The sequence below is a fragment of the Nannobrachium achirus genome (assembly GCF_963921795.1).
Source record: "Nannobrachium achirus genome assembly, chromosome: 7".
NCBI classification, from domain to species: Eukaryota; Metazoa; Chordata; class Actinopteri; order Myctophiformes; family Myctophidae; genus Nannobrachium; species Nannobrachium achirus.
The window spans coordinates 54,929,693-54,949,060 of NC_137816.1; the positions used below are offsets into that span (position 1 = coordinate 54,929,693).

Here is a 19,368-nt window from a genome sequence, read left to right on the forward strand (position 1 = left end):
TTGAAGAAAACGCACTATGGCAGAAAATGTAATCTGGCACAAACAGGGTCAATAAGTTGCGTCTTGATCCAAGGAATCCAGAGAAAATAATATGTTGACTGTACGACCAACAGATCAAGAGTTATAGGCCAAAACATTACAAATTCATTTTCATAAACATATGTTTCATATAGATTAGCCAACATGTGTTGCAACCTTAGCTATGAAACAACCTTTAATGCTAGGCTGTATCAAAACCCTTCCTTCCCTTTACTCACTTGCTGTTTTTGGGGTGATAGCCACAGAAGGAGACGTTCTTCAAGTGGAAGAAGTGACTGCACTCATTACTCTGTGGACAGAGAAACAGAGATCAGCAAAAAGTGTTCAAACAGAGTACAGTCGGACATGAAACTCAAAACAGTTCATCTTGTCAAAAATACTCCAGGTTTTTAGCAACCTTTCTTGCACTACCCCAAAATGGCCACAGGAGGGCAATGGCCTCCAGCTGAAGTTGACTTCATTGAAGTGTGCTTGCATTGTGTGGTGCTGCGTGTGCACATGCAGGCACATGCACAGGCACACATAGACATAAAAGGGGGCTTGAGCCTGTAAAAAGTGCCCTCTCCAGGCCATGAATCCAGTTTTTACAATGGTGAAAGAAAAGCAAATGCCTCCTTTCCATGACATACCTAAAATCTATGCTGTTACCAGTAGTGACTTGATAATGCTTAGTTCAGTGTGGTATCACGCAAAAATAGCCGACCTACAAGCTCACAACACGTGAGCTTGAAGGTCGTCTATTTTTTTTTATTTTCACCCAAAGGCCCTTTTAGACATTTTAGCCCCTTAGTGTGGGGATTTAAGGGGAGCAAATGCTAATTTCGTGCAATTTTGACTTAAAGCGCGAAATTTTGCACAGATGTAGCCCAGGGCTTGCTCTAATGATTTAGCTAGGGCGCCCGAGTCTGCGACCTTCGGGGTCGCCACAGCGGCCAAATCAAGTTGGGCTCCCATTGACTTTCTATACAGGAGGAAAATACCCAGAAAAAGTTTTTTTTTCTGGGTATTTAAGGAGGATCTGAGGGGTCTAACTAGGGGTTTGTCATGATGCTGAATCCATTGCAGGCATTTGTTTTGCACAAAAAACATTCCGTGGGCTAGAAATGGCCTCAGAAAACAATACACGTATGGGTGAGTATTCATGTTAGTCGGAGGCCTTAGGGTTTTTTTTTCTCGTGCTAATCAGTCTCAGGGCATGCTCTAATGATTTAGCTAGGGCGCCCGAGTCAGCGACCTTCAGGGTCACCACAGCACCCACGAAACTCTGAACAGTGATGACTCATCACTTTTCATCACTAAAGTCGATGGGAGCCCAACTTGATTTGGCTGCTGTGGCGACCCCGAAGGTCGCAGACTCGGGCGCCCTAGCTAAATCATTAGAGCAAGCCCTGGGCTACATCTGTGCAAAATTTCGCGCTTTAAGTCAAAATTGCACGAAATTAGCATTTGCTCCCCTTAAATCCCCACACTACCTTGCCTCTTGCCTAACATTCTCTGCACGTCCCTGAGCATGTGCGTGCGTGTGGTGTGCGTGCGTGTGATGTGCATGTGAAAGACAAAGAGAGGAGTTTAAGGCCTCACCCTGTCACAGGCATAGTAATCATCCTGCACTGCCAGCTTGATGCCTTTCACGCTGATCTCCACAATACAAGTAGAAGGTGGGTTGTACTGAACTGTCATCCTCCTGTTGGTGGCAATCTGTGGGCAGTCACATAAATGACAAATACATCTCCTGTTAAAAAGTCTTGCATGTGACAGCATCCTCTGTATGGCCTAATGCCTCATTCACACTACAGATATATAGTTGAACGTTTTGCTTGGTAATTCAATGTAATCTCAATGGAAACCAGCTTTAAAGGCTGGATTCCAAGGACAGCCGACATGCCCAGCCTTTAAAGCTGGTTTCCATTGAGATTACATTGAATTACCAAGCAAAACGTTCAACTATATATCTGTAGTGTGAATGAGGCATTAGGCAGGGGTGTCCAAACCTTTTTCAAAGGGGGCCACATTAGAAAATATTAAAACACCCAAGGGCCGACTCTATCTCCTGACATAATGTACTTTCGGTCGGACCATAAAAAAGTCACATACTGTATATGCATCGCAATTAAAAGATTGTATTTAACTATCACCATCAATATTTAATATCAATTGTCATTTGTCAGGTGTGTGCTCTGAACAAAACACAAATAATTCACATTACCTAATGTAACCAGAGGTGCAAGGTAAAAATATATAATGAAATAGCCTTTCTTTGACCCCTTCAGAATGAGACAACAGGGAACAAGGAATCCTGACAAATTATTCTATAAAATGTTCTTGTTTGACGGTGCTGGCGGCCCATTCATAATACAACTTGGGAATGAATTCACAGGCTGTATAAAATGTGTCCTTTGGACACCCCTGGCCTAAAGAAATGGTGCAGGATTAGGCCTACAGCAATAAAGTAGTCAAGTACTATGTTCTTGGGGCGCCCGGTGGCCTACTGGTCTAAGCGCATACCATATAGGCATTGATGCCTGGCGGCGTCGCCGGTTCGATTCCCGATCCGGACGACCTTTGCCGCATGTCTCTCCCCATCTCTCCCCCCGTTTCCTGTCAGTCTACTGTACTATCCAATAAAGGCATAAAAGCCCAAAAACAAATCTTAAAAAAAAAAAAAAGTACTATGTTCTTATATTTTGACTCGTTTTCTATCCTCCTTGTGAGTTACAGTATTTCTCTGACAAAAATGATGGTTGGATGTGTTCATGTGTTTCATCTCGTATTATTTACATAGAAACATACAAATTGACTTGTACAGTCCTTATATACACATACTACTTATACTAACAAGCACGCACACACGCAATGAGGGCACGCATGCACGTGCGTGCGTGCACTCAAACACGAATTGCATTCACATAGTGTAAGCCTCGTACATTACCTTCTGCATAGCTGCGCACAGAACATCATTTCCTTTGTGATAGGGCACCTGGACTGAACCCAGGAATTTAAGTCTGTATCCATCCATCCATTCACTGCTCTTTACTGTAAAAGGGGCAGAAATAAGCAAAAAAGATACAGGAACGGTTAATTCATAACCTCGTAGACTTGACTTTTGAGACGGTCTCCTCTGATACACAGGAAGTTTCCAGCCGCAGTGAGGAGTTTCATCGGGAGGAAGTGACCAATTAAGACCTGATGAGGTCGATTTTAAGGTTGGTTTAAAGCGTCCTTTATTAACTCATTTGCTGCTATGGCCGAAAATCCTGAAAAAAATCCCGTTGTACCGCCCTGCCATGCCCGTAGAACCCGGAAATTTCCTGTTTTTGAAAAAAAAAGAAAAAAAAAAAAAAAATCGTTTTCAAAAAAAAGTTTTTGACCCCAAAAAATGTAGTAGGCATGATAGCAATCGCGAAATTGCATGTTTAACCCCCATAGCAACCCCATCTTTCAAACATGGCAGCCATCTTTGTTTACATTTTAGGAAAACATAATGGCTGCTATCTCATGAATGACGGATTTCCATTCGGATTTTTTTGTTTGAAAGCTGTGAGCAATGTGGACACACGTGGTGCATTATCTAGGCATGGGTGTGCATGATCCGTGCACTATGAATTACATGGAAGTCTATGGAGACAGGGGCATATGAGAGTACGAAGGTATTGTTAAATGGCAGCAAATGAGTTAAAAAATATGTGTCATTGAAGCAGGACGCTGGGGTGCTTTATTCATCTTGTAGTTGTAGTACAAGTTGCATTACTATGGGCGAGGGTCACTGAATGGACTTGGTGGCGATTGGTGTGCCGTGGTGGCGGACGATGATCATGAGCCCACGTTTGTTGTCGGGGGTGGGGCAGGGGTTGAGAAACACTGCCATAGATAGATACACTCTTCAGGAAATTAAACTGTATGTCTGTCAGTGGTTACAGGGGGGTCACAAGGGGGGGAAACTAGAGCCCAAGTGAGTAACTAGAGCCCAAGGTGGAGGGGCCTTAATTATTTTATACTTAAGCTATTGAAAAATAGCAGATCTACAAGCTCACAGCACTGCACCGAGTGCCGCGCTGCGAGCTTGTAGATCTGCTATTTTTTAAAAGTCGTGAAAATGTGCGCAAATCTTTGGGTATTTTTTAAGCGAACATTTGTAACTCGAATTTTGCTTCTGGAGGGGGGAGGTCCCTGGAACTAAATATTTTGAGATGGGGGTCTGTGGCCAAATACATATCATTTTGGGGGTCCTACACATGAAAAAGTTTGAGCACCACTGACATAGAAACATAGGTTTAAAAAAAAAACTTTTTCACACATTTAAAAAAATCGAACCTCTGTTCGAAGTGGAGCTGTGTGTGTGTGTGTGTGTGTGTGTGTGTGTGTGTGTGTGTGTGTGTGCAACAGCGCCCCTCCCTTAACATGTGTGGCCAGAAAAGGTTACTGCAGGCTACATACCCGGAGACAGACAGACAGACAAACAGACAAACAGACAGACAGACAGACCCACACACACGGCCACGTATAGGGAGCTCCACACAGCTCCAAAAATAGCAGATGTACAAGCTCTGTGAGCTTGTAGATCTTCTATTTTTCAATAGTTAAAGCACAAAATACTCTGACTGGGGGCCCTCAGTGAATCCTTGTACCCAGGGCCCAGAATTTGGTGCGACACCCCTGAGTGGTAACGTACCGTTGTAGTTCTCAGAGTCCTTGTTCACCTCCATGGCGTAGTATGCAGGGAAGATGCCGCGGGCTCCCGTGCGCATGTTGTAGCCCTCGTACCAGAAGTCCTCTGCCTGGACCTCCACCAGCAGAGGATCATCCACCTCCAGCTCTAACTCGTCATCGTGTCGCGGAACAAACCTGCCAAATATGCATACGAAAAGCGTATCGTCACTGTCAGGCAGAAACCTTGTAAATGGTAAAATAAGTGGTAACTTTATATAGCGCCTTTATCCAAGGCGCTTTACATAGATTGTGCCTTACATTCACCCATTCACACACACATTCATACACCGATGGCAGAGGAAACCATGCAAGGCACCAACCTGCTCTCATCCAGAAAAGTTCAAATATTGCACGTCTGCAAGCCTATATTGCACATCAAGTCAATGAATCAATACCTTGTTAACAGTATATATCATTTATAGAATGCCAAAATGCACTTTATCTGTTTAATTTATGTTTGTATTTATGTTGGACTGTAAAGGGTTTTAACTCCTCAACAGGGGGTCTTGTCACAGCAGACTCCTGTTGTTGTCAACAGCTGTTCCAAGGGCTATTTCCCACTTCACTATTCTCTCCCGTTGTCATGTTGTTGAGATCTGGTGACATCTGATTCTGTATTCTTGACCTGTCGGACTATCTTTGTTGTTGTAATGTCTCTCAGTCCACACCATTTACAGAGGACTTCTCTGGGCATAGAAAGGTGTCTAACGTGACACCTCAGGGAGCTTGGGCCCAGGGGTGCTTTAGGCCTGCTGGGTCTAGAGCAGGGGTCTTCAACAGGGGGTCCGGGACCCCTAGGGGGTCCTCATAGTTACTACAGGGGGTCCTCCAAATTGTTGTGTGATAGAAACCTTTTTTCTCCTATTTTTATATGAACCGCTTGAACCCTATAGTGTCCATATTTGGAGAACTTAAAGGAGTAGTTCACCACTTTTCAACCTGTCTTCATTATAATAGGTCCTCACTAATGTTCATGATAAAATATCACAATTTTTTTTCTACTCAGTCCAAGTCTCCTAGGAGAGCTGTGGGAAGTTCAGAATCCATCGTCTTGTGACATCATCATTTTCCAAAAAAAAAAATGTAATCAATATTTTTGAAAAGAATATTTAGATTTTTATTATCGCGAGAACAATGGCTTCCACTTTAAAATTGCAACTTTTCAGGAATAGAAAGGCTGCAGTTTCTATAAACTGGATTGGCAATCGATGATGTCACAAGACGATGGGTTTCTGACCTGCCCACAGCCCTCCTCTGAGAAAAACAAAACAAAAAAAAAAGCTATTTTTGAGTGAGGACCAATTATATGAACATAGGTTGAAAAGTGGTGGAGTGCCCCTTTAAGACAAAAATAGCAGATCTACACAACGCCTCGCGGAGCTTGTAGATCGGCTATTTTCGGCAAAGAGGTTTGGTGTAAAGGGGAAAAAGAACAGACTAATTACAGAGTGAAAGGTCAGGATTATTAAGTATTGACGGTTCAAGTGTTTAAATATCTGAAAACACAAATTGACATGAATCCAAAATACACTGATGATTGTGCTGTCAAACGATGAAACTATATGGAATCATGAATGAATCATGTGCGGGTCCCTGCTTCATCTCTCTCTCAACTAAGGGGTCGTTGAAGACCCCTGCTCTAGAGGGGTTGTGGAGCCCAGGCCAGGAGGCCTCCCTCTCACTGCTTTCATGCTCCTGCTGTGATGACCATCTCTTAATACATTTTGTCAATCCTTCACCCTTCTGTGGAAACATCAATTTCTCTTTTCCATAAGACACTGTGTGGTGCGCACTGCCAAGCGCATCACTGGATGTCGGCTGCCCAGTTTGGAGGAGCTGTACACCCAGCACTGCCTCAGGAAGTCCCTGGGGGTCATCAAGGACCCCACACACCCCCATAACAGACGGTTATGTTCGTAATGTTGCCTTCAGGGAAGAGGTAGCGGAGCATCAAAGCAAGCACAAGTAGACTGAAGAACAGTTTCCAACCCCAGGCTGTAAGACTGCTAAATAGGTCTATGCAATAAACCTTTTCTGTGGTTACGGCCTTGTATGCTGACCTTGGTTCTTTTAAAGAGTTTTTAACTTTGAGATAAGTTTAGTATTGTTATTCATTTACTGTTTTTATTCTTTATTCTTATATTTTATTATGGACCCCCAACCTAAGTTTTTCACAGTGCATGTGCTTGTACATCCTTGTGACAATAAACATCTTGAATCTTGAATCTTAAATCACCACCAAGCATTTAAGAGTTTAATGGCTGCAGGCTGGGATGAGCTCCTGTGCCGCTCAGTGGTGCATTTTGTCATAATGAGTCTTAATGCGCTCCTTCTGTTGACTTGGAAAGAACAAGACCACAAAAGAAACATGTCAGCCACAGGAGGAGGTCAGAGTTTTGCCACGTTGTCCACAATGGCCAAATTGTGCCAAATTAATTGGCCAAATTCTTGGAGAAATGTAATTGGATGGAATTACACTGAGGGTAACAAAGGTGTTTTCAATTGGATCAAACTGTAAAAGTACATCTTTGTATGTATAATAAAGACACAAACTAAACATTATTGCAGATTATTTTTTGAAAGATAAGATTAAATCAGATTGCAAAATAAAGATTGTCCAATAAGCAGTTGACTGCTAACTTTTGTCTTAGAAGAACCAGGGAAGTCAGCAGCTTTTGCTGACACTTCCTGGGCTTTGTCAGTTTTAAACCAGATTGATTGATTGAAGACTTTATTAGAAGTTTGCATAGGAAAAGGTACAGTTTCATGACGGTACAGTTCACTGGTACAAGGTCTACTAAAAGGAGATCCATGAAAAGACTAAGCTTATTTCCACTGGAAACCATTGAAGTATCTCATATAACATATAAAAGATGAGTGAATGAAAAAACATGATTTACAGACATGTTTTCACCCATTTTATGCAAACAATATGAACATTTTAGAGCACTCTCTTTGGGTCCAACAAACTGATGACGGTGATGGTGTTGCACACAGTAAAATCCAGAGTGTTAATTTAAAGGTGAGAGTGGATTTGATTGCTGATTTTACTGTGCAGGGGTAGTTCTTCTACAGTATCTCACCTGTAGACAGCTCTGTGGGTTTGGTCTCTCTCTTCTCCGTTGACAAGACAAGAAAACAGACCAAAAGACTCTGCACCTGTAAAACGATCAAGGAAAAAAGGAGGAATTATAAATAAATCAAGAGTCATTATTTTGAACAACTGTTCAAGCACTGTCTAGCACAGTGGTTCTCAATCTTTTCAGGCTGTGACCCCCAAATAATCATATTTGAACTGGGGACCCCCCCACCCTGACAAGCACTTGGAATTGTAGGAGTTGGCATTACATTTAGTTTGACTCGAAAATAGCCGATCTACATGCTCACATGTGAGCATGTAGATCTGCTATTTTCCCAAAATGTGCAGATACCATGTATACACTTATATTGTAGGTTGGTCTGTTTACTGTTGAGTGAGAAAACAATGTTAACATTTAGCAAAAAATCTGGGGACCGCCCAAAATAATTTGGGGACCCCTCTGGGGGCCCCGACCCACAGGTTGAGAACCACTGGTCTAGCATGCTAGTAGGGAAGATTAACCCATTGAGAACTCAACAAAGCCTTTCACAGCGCAACATTAAACTCAACAAATTACCTTCAACTCAATGCAGTAGATTTCAGTCTATTAATCAGCTTTAATAAGGCATGAAACTGGTGAGCATTGTGCATTTTCTACCTATGGTCCCCCAGGACGCTCTGGCCATCTGATGCATCGCCTGGGTAATTCTAATGACTGTGTGATCGCTGCTTTCCAACAGCCTCTTAAAAACATGGAGCACATCCAAGATAACAAGGACTGTTAGAGGAAACTACAATCTGTCTCAGTCTCACCCCCTCTCTTCCATTTCTTTCAGTCTATGCCTCTTTTTTGGCACTCTCAAAGCTTTGCCTCTAGCCATACGTTCCTTTCTTGGATTAATGCCTGTTAATTACTGGGACTAGAAGCTCGGCCGCCCTTCGGATCCATTTTGACCATCTGTTTGCGTGTGTCCATTTATGCCCATATATGGAGATATCTGTCTGTCTACGTCCATTTTATGCCCATATATGGAGATCTCTGTAGTTCCTGTTTTGACCATCTGTTTGCCTGTGTCCATTTATGCCCATATATGGAGTTATCTGTAGGACCCGTATTGACCATCTGTTTGCCTGTGTCCATTTATACTCATATATGGAGATATCTGTATCTGTCTGTCTGCATCCATGTTATGCCCATATGGAGATCTCTGTATCTGTTGTCTGTGTCCCTTTATGCCCATTATGGAGATCTCTGTATCTGTCTGTGCCTCCGACTGTGTTGCAGACAGTGCCGGTTCCCCCTTTAATGCAAACCCCATTATACCTGTTGTCATAGGACCCGTTTTGACCATCTGTTTGCCTGTGTCCATTTATGCCCATTGACTCATGTGGTGTACGTGATGTCAGAGCCTTTTATGAAGTGATGTCACAATGAGTCAGCGATTTCCTCCGGAACAGCCTGATGTCAACAATCAGCTCTGCATAAGGAGATTCCGAAGACTTAATGAGATGTGTCGGGTGTCTCCATATATGGGTTTCAACATTCAATACGTAACCATACGCAACCTGTCAACTGCCCGTATGACGTGAGAGCAAGTGAGAGCCTTCGTAGCTCACCCCTTACTTTACTTAGTTACAGAGCGCCCCGGAGTTCCCTAGCCCCTGGGCTCCTTATTCCCCTTTATTATTTAAGTTTAGCGTGAGAGGGAACTGCCCGGGCTTATCCACATTATTCACCTGGTTCTCTTAAAGGCACAGCCCGCTAATTCCCCTGAACCCAACCGCTCTGAAGAGCACCCTGAACTTTGCTCACCTCGAAGTGAGAAAGAAAGACTTTAGTTTATGCCACACTCCGAGAGATTTTTTGTTGAGTCATCTAGCGTATGTGATGTCAGAGCCTTTTATGAAGTGATGTCACAATGAGTCAGCGCTTGCTCCGGAACAGCCCGATGTCAGTCATCTCCGCATACAGAGATTCCAAACCTTTCTACGTCCATTTTATGCCCATTTATGGAGATGGGCGGCCGAGCGTCTAGTGTAAATAGGGAATGAATGCCCCGCCCTTTAATGCGAACCCCATTATACCTGTTGTCATAGGATCCGTTTTGACCATCTGTTTGCGTGTGTCCATTTATGCCCATATATGGAGATATCTGTCTGTCCACGTCCATTTTATGCCCATATATGGAGATGGGCGGCCGAGCGTCTAGTCGGCGCCTTGGCCAACTCGGGAACAATGTAAATAGGGAATGAATGCCCCGCCCTTTAATGCAAACCCCATTATACCTGTTGTCATAGGATCCATTTTGACCATCTGTTTGCGTGTGTCCATTTATGCCCATATATGGAGATATCTGTCTGTCTACATCCATTTTATGCCCATATATGGAGATATCTGTAGTTCCTGTTTTGACCATCTGTTTGCCTGTGTCCATTTATGCCCATATATGGAGTTATCTGTAGGACCCGTATTGACCATCTGTTTGCCTGTGTCCATTTATACTCATATATGGAGATATCTGTATATGTCTGTCTGCATCCATGTTATGCCCATATGGAGATCTCTGTATCTGTTGTCTGTGTCCCTTTATGCCCATTATGGAGATCTCTGTATCTGTCTGTTCCTCCGACTGTGTTGCAGACAGTGCCGGTTCCCCCTTTAATGCAAACCCCATTATACCTGTTGTCAGAGGACCCGTTTTGACCATCTGTTTGCCTGTGTCCATTTATGCCCATTGACTCATGTGGTGTACGTGATGTCAGAGCCTTTTATGAAGTGATGTCACAATGAGTCAGCGCTTGCGCCGATTTCCTCCGGAACAGCCTGATGTCAACAATCAGCTCTGCATAAGGAGATTCCGAAGACTTAATGAGATGTGTCGGGTGTCTCCATATATGGGTTTCAACATTCAATACGTAACCATACGCAACCTGTCAACTGCCCGTATGACGTGAGAGCAAGTGAGAGCCTTCGTAGCTCACCCCTTACTTTACTTAGTTACAGAGCGCCCCGGAGTTCCCTAGCCCCTGGGCTCCTTATTCCCCTTTATTATTTAAGTTTAGCGTGAGAGGGAACTGCCCGGGCTTATCCACATTATTCACCTGGTTCTCTTAAAGGCACAGCCCGCTAATTCCCCTGAACCCAACCGCTCTGAAGAGCACCCTGAACTTTGCTCACCTCGAAGTGAGAAAGAAAGACTTTAGTTTATGCCACACTCCGAGAGATTTTTTGTTGAGTCATCTAGCGTATGTGATGTCAGAGCCTTTTATGAAGTGATGTCACAATGAGACAGCGCTTGCTCCGGAACAGCCCGATGTCAGTCATCTCCGCATACGGAGATTCCAAACCTTTTGTGCCGGATCCGAAAAACCGCAGATCGGGTCGGGTCGAGGCCTAGCTAAGAACGTAGGCAAAGGTCTGAGCTATCTGCGTGTGAAATTTGGAGTCTGTAGAACCAACCATGTGCTGTCAGGGCTCATCCATGCGATTTGGTCCAATTCGGCCTCGGCTTCAATTAATAGTCACGATGTGCACTAAAGTACCATATATGGTACTTTATGGTTACTTTATATATATCATCCATATACACACTTTACATACCATATACCATATAGCTTCCACTGTCTATCTTTCTATCTTTCTATCTATCTATCTATCTATTTATCTATCTATCTATCTATCTATCTATCTATCTATCTATCTATCTATCTATCTATCTATCTATCTATCTATCTATCTATCTATCTATCTATCTATCTTCCTGCTGATTGAGTGATGATTGGATCATAGTGTTTCATTCCTCATCCTCCTCTCCCTCACTCAGTTTCTTTCTCTCTCTCTCTCTCTCTCTCTCTCTCTCTCTCTCTCTCTCTCCATATAAGGACTTCCTCCAGCCTGATAATCCACACAGCGCTCAGCCTGTCATCAGTGCAAGCAGTAAAGTTCTCAAAGTGGATTTCAGGGACTCACATTTATGGGGGTCTAAATAGACACAAGTCTGTAACTTTAATTTACAGTGTGCAAATGGATCCAAATGAACCAGCTAGGGTTCATTTGGTTCCATTTGTACACTTTCAGAGTTAAGGTAAGACCTTGAAATTTGAAAGATTGAGAAACACTGGTCTAGTTGACTTACTGGAGGATCGCGATCCGTTCATGAAGACGTTGAGGAACTTCTTGGAGAAGCTCAGGTCGGCCTCCGGTGTGGAGTCCTCCGAGTCGTCCAGGCAGGCTGTGGCCTCGCGCTGCACGCTGCCCGACCTCCCTCCGTCCTCCTCTTCCTCCTCCTCCTCCTCCTCCTCCTCCTCCTCCCCTTCCTCCTCCTCGTACCCCTCCCCTCCACCTCCGTAGGGCGACGTCACACAGTTGTCGTAGACGGTGGCCGAGTCGCTGTCGTCACTGTAGCCGCCACCTCGGTAGCACTGCCGCAGGCTGACCAGCTCCAGCTGCGAGTGCTCGTCCACCACCAGTGTGTACTTGACCGAGTCATACGAGAGCCCGCAGGCGCTGGCCTCCGAGCTCAGGGAAGTCCGCGACGTCGGGGCGGCGCTGTCTCCCTTCCCTCCTCCTCCTCCGCATTCCCTCCTCGTCGCCATAATCTCGTCCATGATGATGACCCTAGTGTCCACGTCCTCGTCCTCCAGCCCGTAGGCGTCATCGCTGGCGTCCACGTACTCCACCCCGGTGCCCGCCCGTAGTACGGCCCCGGCCCCCATCCCCATCCCTCCTCCCGTGGTGGTCCTCAGGCTGAGGTCCAGGGCCAGGGAGGAGGAAGGGGCCGGGGGCGCTGAGGGCGTCATCATGCCAAGCGGCGGGGTGATGAGCGCCTCCACGCAGGAGGCGTAAGAAGGAGGCGGCACATAGACCGTGTCCTCCTCGTCCTCGTGGATCATGGAGGGGTTTGTCGTCCGGTCGGGCAGGGGGGGCTGGTAGGGCGGCGGGCCCTCCGTGTCCGAGCTGACAGACATGCGCTGTCCCTGCTCCGCCTGCTGGGAGAGGAAGGGGCGGTCCCGCTGCTGCTCGCTACACGGCGCTGACTCCTCCAGTGGGTCAGCAGAGCGCAGCACGGGCGTCAGGTAGATCTCCTCGGTGGGCTCGATGCGCACGTCCGTGTGGTAGCGGATCCTCTCCCTGTGGTTAGGGATGGAGTCTGTTCATTTTTATTGACAATTTACAATTTACAATTAAGGCATTTAGCAGAAGCTCTTAATCCAGAGCGACTTACAATAAGCAAAGTAATACATCAACATAACGTAGGTAGACCGAGCACCTAGTCAGTAAAAAAGCTTTAAATAAAAACCTAAAAAATGCCATCTACAGTATAGCTTTCAGGTACGTATGGTCATTATCGATCCTGCTTTAATTATTGAGCCGAGTCCGTTTGGTTTCATTTGTGCAATGAATCTCTGTATTAACAATTCAACAGGATTTTGAATAAGGCTCCCTCATTGTATCACAATATATACGATATCTCTGAAAAGGCATATCGTGGAGACATTGTATCGTGGAGACATTGTATCGTCTCAACGATATTCCCCTACCTGTGGTGCCCACTAGCGCCGCCCCCGGCAGGGTCCGCCGCCTTCCCCGCGGGGTGCAGCAGGGGGGCCGGGGTGTAGTTCTGGGGGGGTGGCGGCGGGGCAGGGGGCCTGGTCTCTTGGACTTTGGAGCGAGTCCCGGAGGCACTGCAGTGCGTGCTGCGTCCGGAGGCGTGCGCACCGTGTCGGCAGGGGGCGTCCGTGGACGTGCCGCGGTCTTTGGTCTGCGCGCCGCTCCCGCCGTGCGCCTTGTCCTCGTCGCTCAGGCAGCTGTGCTCGTGGGGAGGGGTCAGCTCGCCTGCCAGGGGAGGTGGAGACACACAACAGAGGGACGGGCGTTCCCACCACATGCAAACAACGCACACGCACACAGCAGCAGCACACACAGGCGAATGACAGGCAGATGCAAATGCAGAGCAAGCATGCATGCAGCGATAAACAAAGCCACACGCAGACATTTAGAGATGACAAGCAAACAGACATGGAGAGACATATATGAAGACAGGCATGGTCGCAGATGTGCGGCGCAAAGATTAGCAAAACAACGACATTTTAACAGCAAATGAAAACCATGCGGGACACATCCACATACGGACAAACATACAACACACACACACACACACACACACACACCGTATACCAGGAACACAAAGAGACAGATGGAAATAGGAGAAGAGAGATCAGTGGTTAGATAATGAATGAACATAGGGATTATGCAGATAAATCTCCATTAGTCATCACACTCAGTGGACAGCGAGGAAAATAATTGTTGTATTGTCATAACCCAGTCTTAGACCATAGAGTAGACCCATAGATAACTTCAATAGCTATATCAAAGTGGTTTTACCCTTGTTAATTATTACATTAAATTAAATTAAATTCATCTTTTATCTGCCACACATATGTGTACACACCTGTGCACAGCATATTCAATACACATTCAATAAAGATATTATGTATACATAATTCATAATTCATAATGCTATATACTGTACAGCTAAAAATACTGTAAAGGCCTATATTGTACAGTTCATACTACATAAAGATACTGTACCTGTATCTTACTATTATATCACACATTTTCCTTTGTTGTTTCGTTGATCTATAAATCCTACTTTTCTATTTCTGTTTTCTGTTTCTGGTCATCGATATTACTTATCTTATCTCTTAAACATATACGTATGTATACGTTTATTTTGTATAGTCTTTTATAGCCATGTGAAATGGCTGTCAGCCTGGTTTGTCGAGACAGTCTTTGTGAGGTGGCTGTTGAAAAGAGCTGTGGCAGTGAATTGTGACAGCTCGGTGGGCTGGCTAAGCCTCAACTGGCCACCTACCTCAGGCACCCCAGCTTTGGCTGCTGTAGCGTCTCTTAGCATAGCATTGTGCCAGTGGTGGGAAAAGTACTCACATACTTAAGTAAAAGTATCAATACTGCAACAAATACTACTAAGTAAAAGTCTGGAATTCAAAAAGTACTTGAGTACTTGAGTATGAAAGTATTGGCATCAAAATTTACTTAAAATACCAAAAGTAAAAGTACAAAATGTTTGAAAATAGCAGATCTACAAGCTCACAACGTGTCGCATCGTGGCGGGTTGTGAGTTTGTAGATCTGCTATTTTCAAATAGCCACGGTATGAAATAGGGCTAAAGTGGTTCATGTATGTTTTATAATATTATAATTGATATCTGCAAAGTAACTAGTAACCAAGGTTTTCAAATAATTGTAGTGGAGTAAAAATACAATATTTGCCTCTGAGATGTAATGGAATATAAGTAAAAGGATTGGAAACTGGAAATACTCAAGTAAAGTACAAATACCTCGGTTAGGGAGCCTGCCTGGGGAATCAGAGCCCCTGGTTCTCCCTGGTTTGATTGATTCCAGGCCAGGATAGAAATGTTGATGTGTGTCCCTGAGCAAGACTCTTAACCCCTAATTGATCACGCGCTCCTTGTGGGCAGCGCATCAGCTGGGTTGGGCTGAAAATACTTAATTTCCCCCTCGGGATGAAGTAGGTAACTATTATTATTATTAATGTGCTGAAGTACAGTACTTAAGTAAATGTACTTAGTTACTTTACACCACTGCATTGTACTGTATACCAAAGCATTGAAACAGTCCCTGAGAGTAATCGTAGATATCCATTTGCTGTCATAAATAGTGAATGACTCCAGAGGAAGCAGTAGTCTCAGTTCAAGTTGTAAAATCCTTACACAAACCTGCTAATTCTGCAACACCCCTAAAGGCAGCGGACTAGTGGTATGACCCAGCAGCCTGTTCACACTACAAATGGTGGGAGGAAGAGCTCACCTGTTTTGAGCGGGGAGGACGACCGCGAAACCTTTTCCTGCCAACTGTATTTCTTTCCAAAGGAGTTGTTATTTAAAGTGTCCTGGGGATTGGCGAAAAAAAGAAAGAGAAAGAGGAGAGATGAAAAACTGTGTTAGGAATATGGTGAAATGGAGATGAAGCCAGAGAGAAAAACGATGGGTGAAAGAAGTTTGGCCTTTTGGGAGGATTGAAACTCAATGTACACACACAGATCCCCTCCACTGACTCTCTCTCTCTCTCTCTCTGTCAGTCCACACACACACACACACACACACACACACACACACACACACACACACACACACACACACACACACACACACGCACACACACACACACACACACACACACACACACACAGAACAAAACAAAGCTTTTATTCAGCTGAATGACCAGGGATTCTTTTGTCCGTGTTTCGTGGTGTGCATTTAAAGGGAACTGGGCCTCTTCCCAAGCTACTGGGCACCCGTACACGCACGCACACAGGCACACGCGCACGCAGGCACACACAGACGCACACAGGAAATTGTTGGTAGGCATTGTAGGGTGTTTGATTGATGGGGGGGGCAGACCACTTCCAGAAACCACTTCAAAATCACCTCAGCCAAATCTGTTTGTTTGTTTGTTTGTTTGTTTGTTTGCATGCGTGCGTGCGTGCATGCGTGTGCGAGCATGCGTGTGTGCGTGTTCCGGACCATGCTCTTCGATGATTATGAGGATCAAGTGTCCCCTCCAGGATAGAAAGATGAGGAAAACACTCAATGTGAGAGAGACCGACACAAACAGAGGAGAGTAGGCCTGTCACAATTATTACATAATCATCTAATCACAGTTATTTTAAATAATCGCAATTATTTTGTCATAATGGTTTCCATGACGAAATATTATCATATATTTTCAACCATTTTCAAAAATAGAGGAAATAGCAGATCTACAAGCTCACAGCATGTCGCGATGCAACGCGCTGTGAGCTTGTAGATCGGCTATTTCCAAGTACAAAGTTGTCAAAATTAATGTCAGTAACTTATTTTATATTTAGGGTTATGTGTCATATCTGCCATGTGAAACTTCAAAGCTTAAACAGAAATGTAATTGCCAATGACAAAAACGCAATTATTTTAGTGACAATTAATCGTCATGTAAAATGTCATAATCGTAGCCCTAGACAAGAGAAAGAGATGTTTCACATAAGACATAGAAGACCCTGTCCTCTCCTTCACATAAGACCCTGTCCTCTCCTTCATATAAGACCCTGTCCTCTCCTTCATATAAGACCCTGTCCATTCCTTCATATAAGACCCTGTCCTCTCCTTCATATAATACCCTGTCCTCTCCTTCATATAAGACCCTGTCCTTGTCCTCTCCTTCATATAAGACCCTGTCCATTCCTTCATATAAGACCCTGTCCTCTCCTTCATATAAGACCCTGTCCTCTCCTTCACATAAGACCCTGTCCTCTCCTTCATATAAGACCCTGTCCTCTCCTTCATATAAGACCCTGTCCTCTCCTTCATATAAGACCCTGTCCATTCCTTCATATAAGACCCTGTCCTCTCCTTCATATAATACCCTGTCCTCTCCCTGGTACAGCAGCCCACCCTGTCCCTCCCTTCCTTCCGCTGACTCACTGCTGCTGCTGCTGCTGCCAGACCTTCTGTTGCCACGGCAACGCACATGATGCAGCAGGTGGGCCAAGCAGAGGTGCAGAATGATAGTCAACAAATAGAAGAGCATGTTCGCACACATCCCAAAATAAACCCATTAAGGCCTAAAAAATACCGAAATCCTAATGGTTTTCTGGAAAAAAACGTATGTTTCTATATGATCAGTGGTGCTCAAACCTTTTAATGTCAAGGACCCCCAGAAATTTGACCGCCGATCCCCATCTCTAAATATTTTGTTCCAGGGAAAATCTAAAGTGACACAGATTTGCGTTCCTGGTCTTAATGGCTTTAAATGCCAGGTGCAGGGCAGAAGCAATCAACAATGAAAGAATAGAATAGAGTGCGTGAACACTGGCTCATGCTCCAAAAGATAAAGGGTTTGTTACCGTCGTTAAAGAGGTGGCGCCATAGTTTTGTACTTTTCTGTTTTGTGGGTGTCTATGTAGTTAACAGTACTCTAATAGACAAATGTGTCTTCCCTGTGTATTTTTGGTTTCTTCCTGAAAGCTAAAGCCTCTGACTCAAATAGGCCCAATTGAAATACACTGATACTAGTAAGACGCCTCTTAGTGTGACATGCGACCTCGCCCAAAAGGGTGAGGTCGCGCCAATTCATGGCCACCTGGCCAGTGATGTATATCGGACCAGTTACCCATACTACTACTATTACTACTACTATTAGTAAACCTTTATCAAAACATTGATGGAAAAATATATATACAAAATGAAATAATATAAAAACCAGTAAGACTCCATAATCAGGAGATAAGCAACTGTCACGTCGCATACACAAAGTTTAGAAGGCAATCGTAGCCAATCAGGAGGGAATATGGGAAATGGGACAGATCCATGTTGATGACATGACTTTAGAGATACTGTGTACCGCTTTGCAGTGATTTTAGGCCCAAATCTGTAGGAGCAGTGTCCAAAAATGTATGGAGCTACAGTATGGATCAACCAGATACAACAGCTAGGGAATGGTCCACCTGCATCACCATCATTAACAACAAGGGAGGCTCTGTTCCAGTAAGTTGAATAGTTTAACTCCTGTAGTGTTGCGGTCAAATCTGACAGATTTTCAACGTTCCTGAATCATAAATAATCTTAGGATTTCCTCCCCACTTTAACATCAACAAATGCGAACACTGCAGGTTATTTGCATGGTTAATTACAATAATATTTAATTCAGCTCTCAGTTTTTGCAGTGTGGCCTATTCTAATCATAGGTTTCAGTTTTATGTCTCCACCTATACAGTTTAGACTGATTTGCATTTCTTTATTAAATCATACTTAATCAAAACGAGCCCCCTGGGGACAAAATATTCAATGGGATGATTTGTAAACTACTCTAGGTATGGGGTGGTTTTACACAGTGTTCCTACTGTGGCATCCAACAACAAAGCTCTGAGCTAGTCTTGAATAAAGATATGTGATGTCTTTCCCTGCCAACTAATGCACTGACCTGGAAACAGCCAGTTGGCAGCCCACTAGCTCTCTCTCTCTCTCTCTCTCTCTCTCTCTCTCTCTCTCTCTCTCTCTCTCTCTCTCTCTCTCTCTCTCTCTCTCTCTCTCTCTCTCTCTCTCTCTCTCTCTCTCTCTCTCCCCCTCTCCCATGCACCTTCCTAAAGTCAATATTTCATTTTATTTAAATGGTGGGCATCTCCAGGCCATTAGCAGTCCCAGAGTTTCTGAAAATGGCTTCAGCACAAAAGAATGTGATTGTGTACATTACTACAGTACATACGTATACCGCTGCACATATCACAACCACAGTATTTACCAGCACACAAATGAGAATCACAAAATATATACTGACACACCTTTTGACACGTTCAGCGTTAACTTGACACTCTGGATTTGACCCGTTAGAGAAAGGAGACCCAGGGGTTGGTGACAATAGCCACCAGCGTGCTGCACCACATATAGCTGGGTTTTGTAACACTCTTGTGCACATCTATAAACAGGACTATCAAGTGACAATGTAACAAATGCATTGGAATCCACATG

At 44.3% G+C, this 19,368-nt stretch overlaps 1 protein-coding gene across 1 annotated transcript in view; it reads right to left on the minus strand.

Annotated features, from left to right (window-relative positions):
* The window catches only part of mapk8ip1b (mitogen-activated protein kinase 8 interacting protein 1b), a gene marked incomplete at its 3' end in the record, with an annotated part of 59,830 nt that overhangs the window by 1,343 nt on the left and 39,119 nt on the right, over positions 1-19,368 (minus strand). Inside the window, exons 4-11 of the mRNA XM_080729592.1 lie at positions 15,677-15,758; positions 13,367-13,661; positions 11,962-12,956; positions 7,830-7,905; positions 4,709-4,881; positions 2,969-3,072; positions 1,621-1,737; positions 258-328 (exon numbers count right to left, since the gene is read on the minus strand). Coding sequence (XP_080585718.1) covers positions 258-328; positions 1,621-1,737; positions 2,969-3,072; positions 4,709-4,881; positions 7,830-7,905; positions 11,962-12,956; positions 13,367-13,661; positions 15,677-15,758 — 1,913 coding nt within the window. The remainder of the gene's footprint in view (positions 1-257; positions 329-1,620; positions 1,738-2,968; positions 3,073-4,708; positions 4,882-7,829; positions 7,906-11,961; positions 12,957-13,366; positions 13,662-15,676; positions 15,759-19,368) is intronic.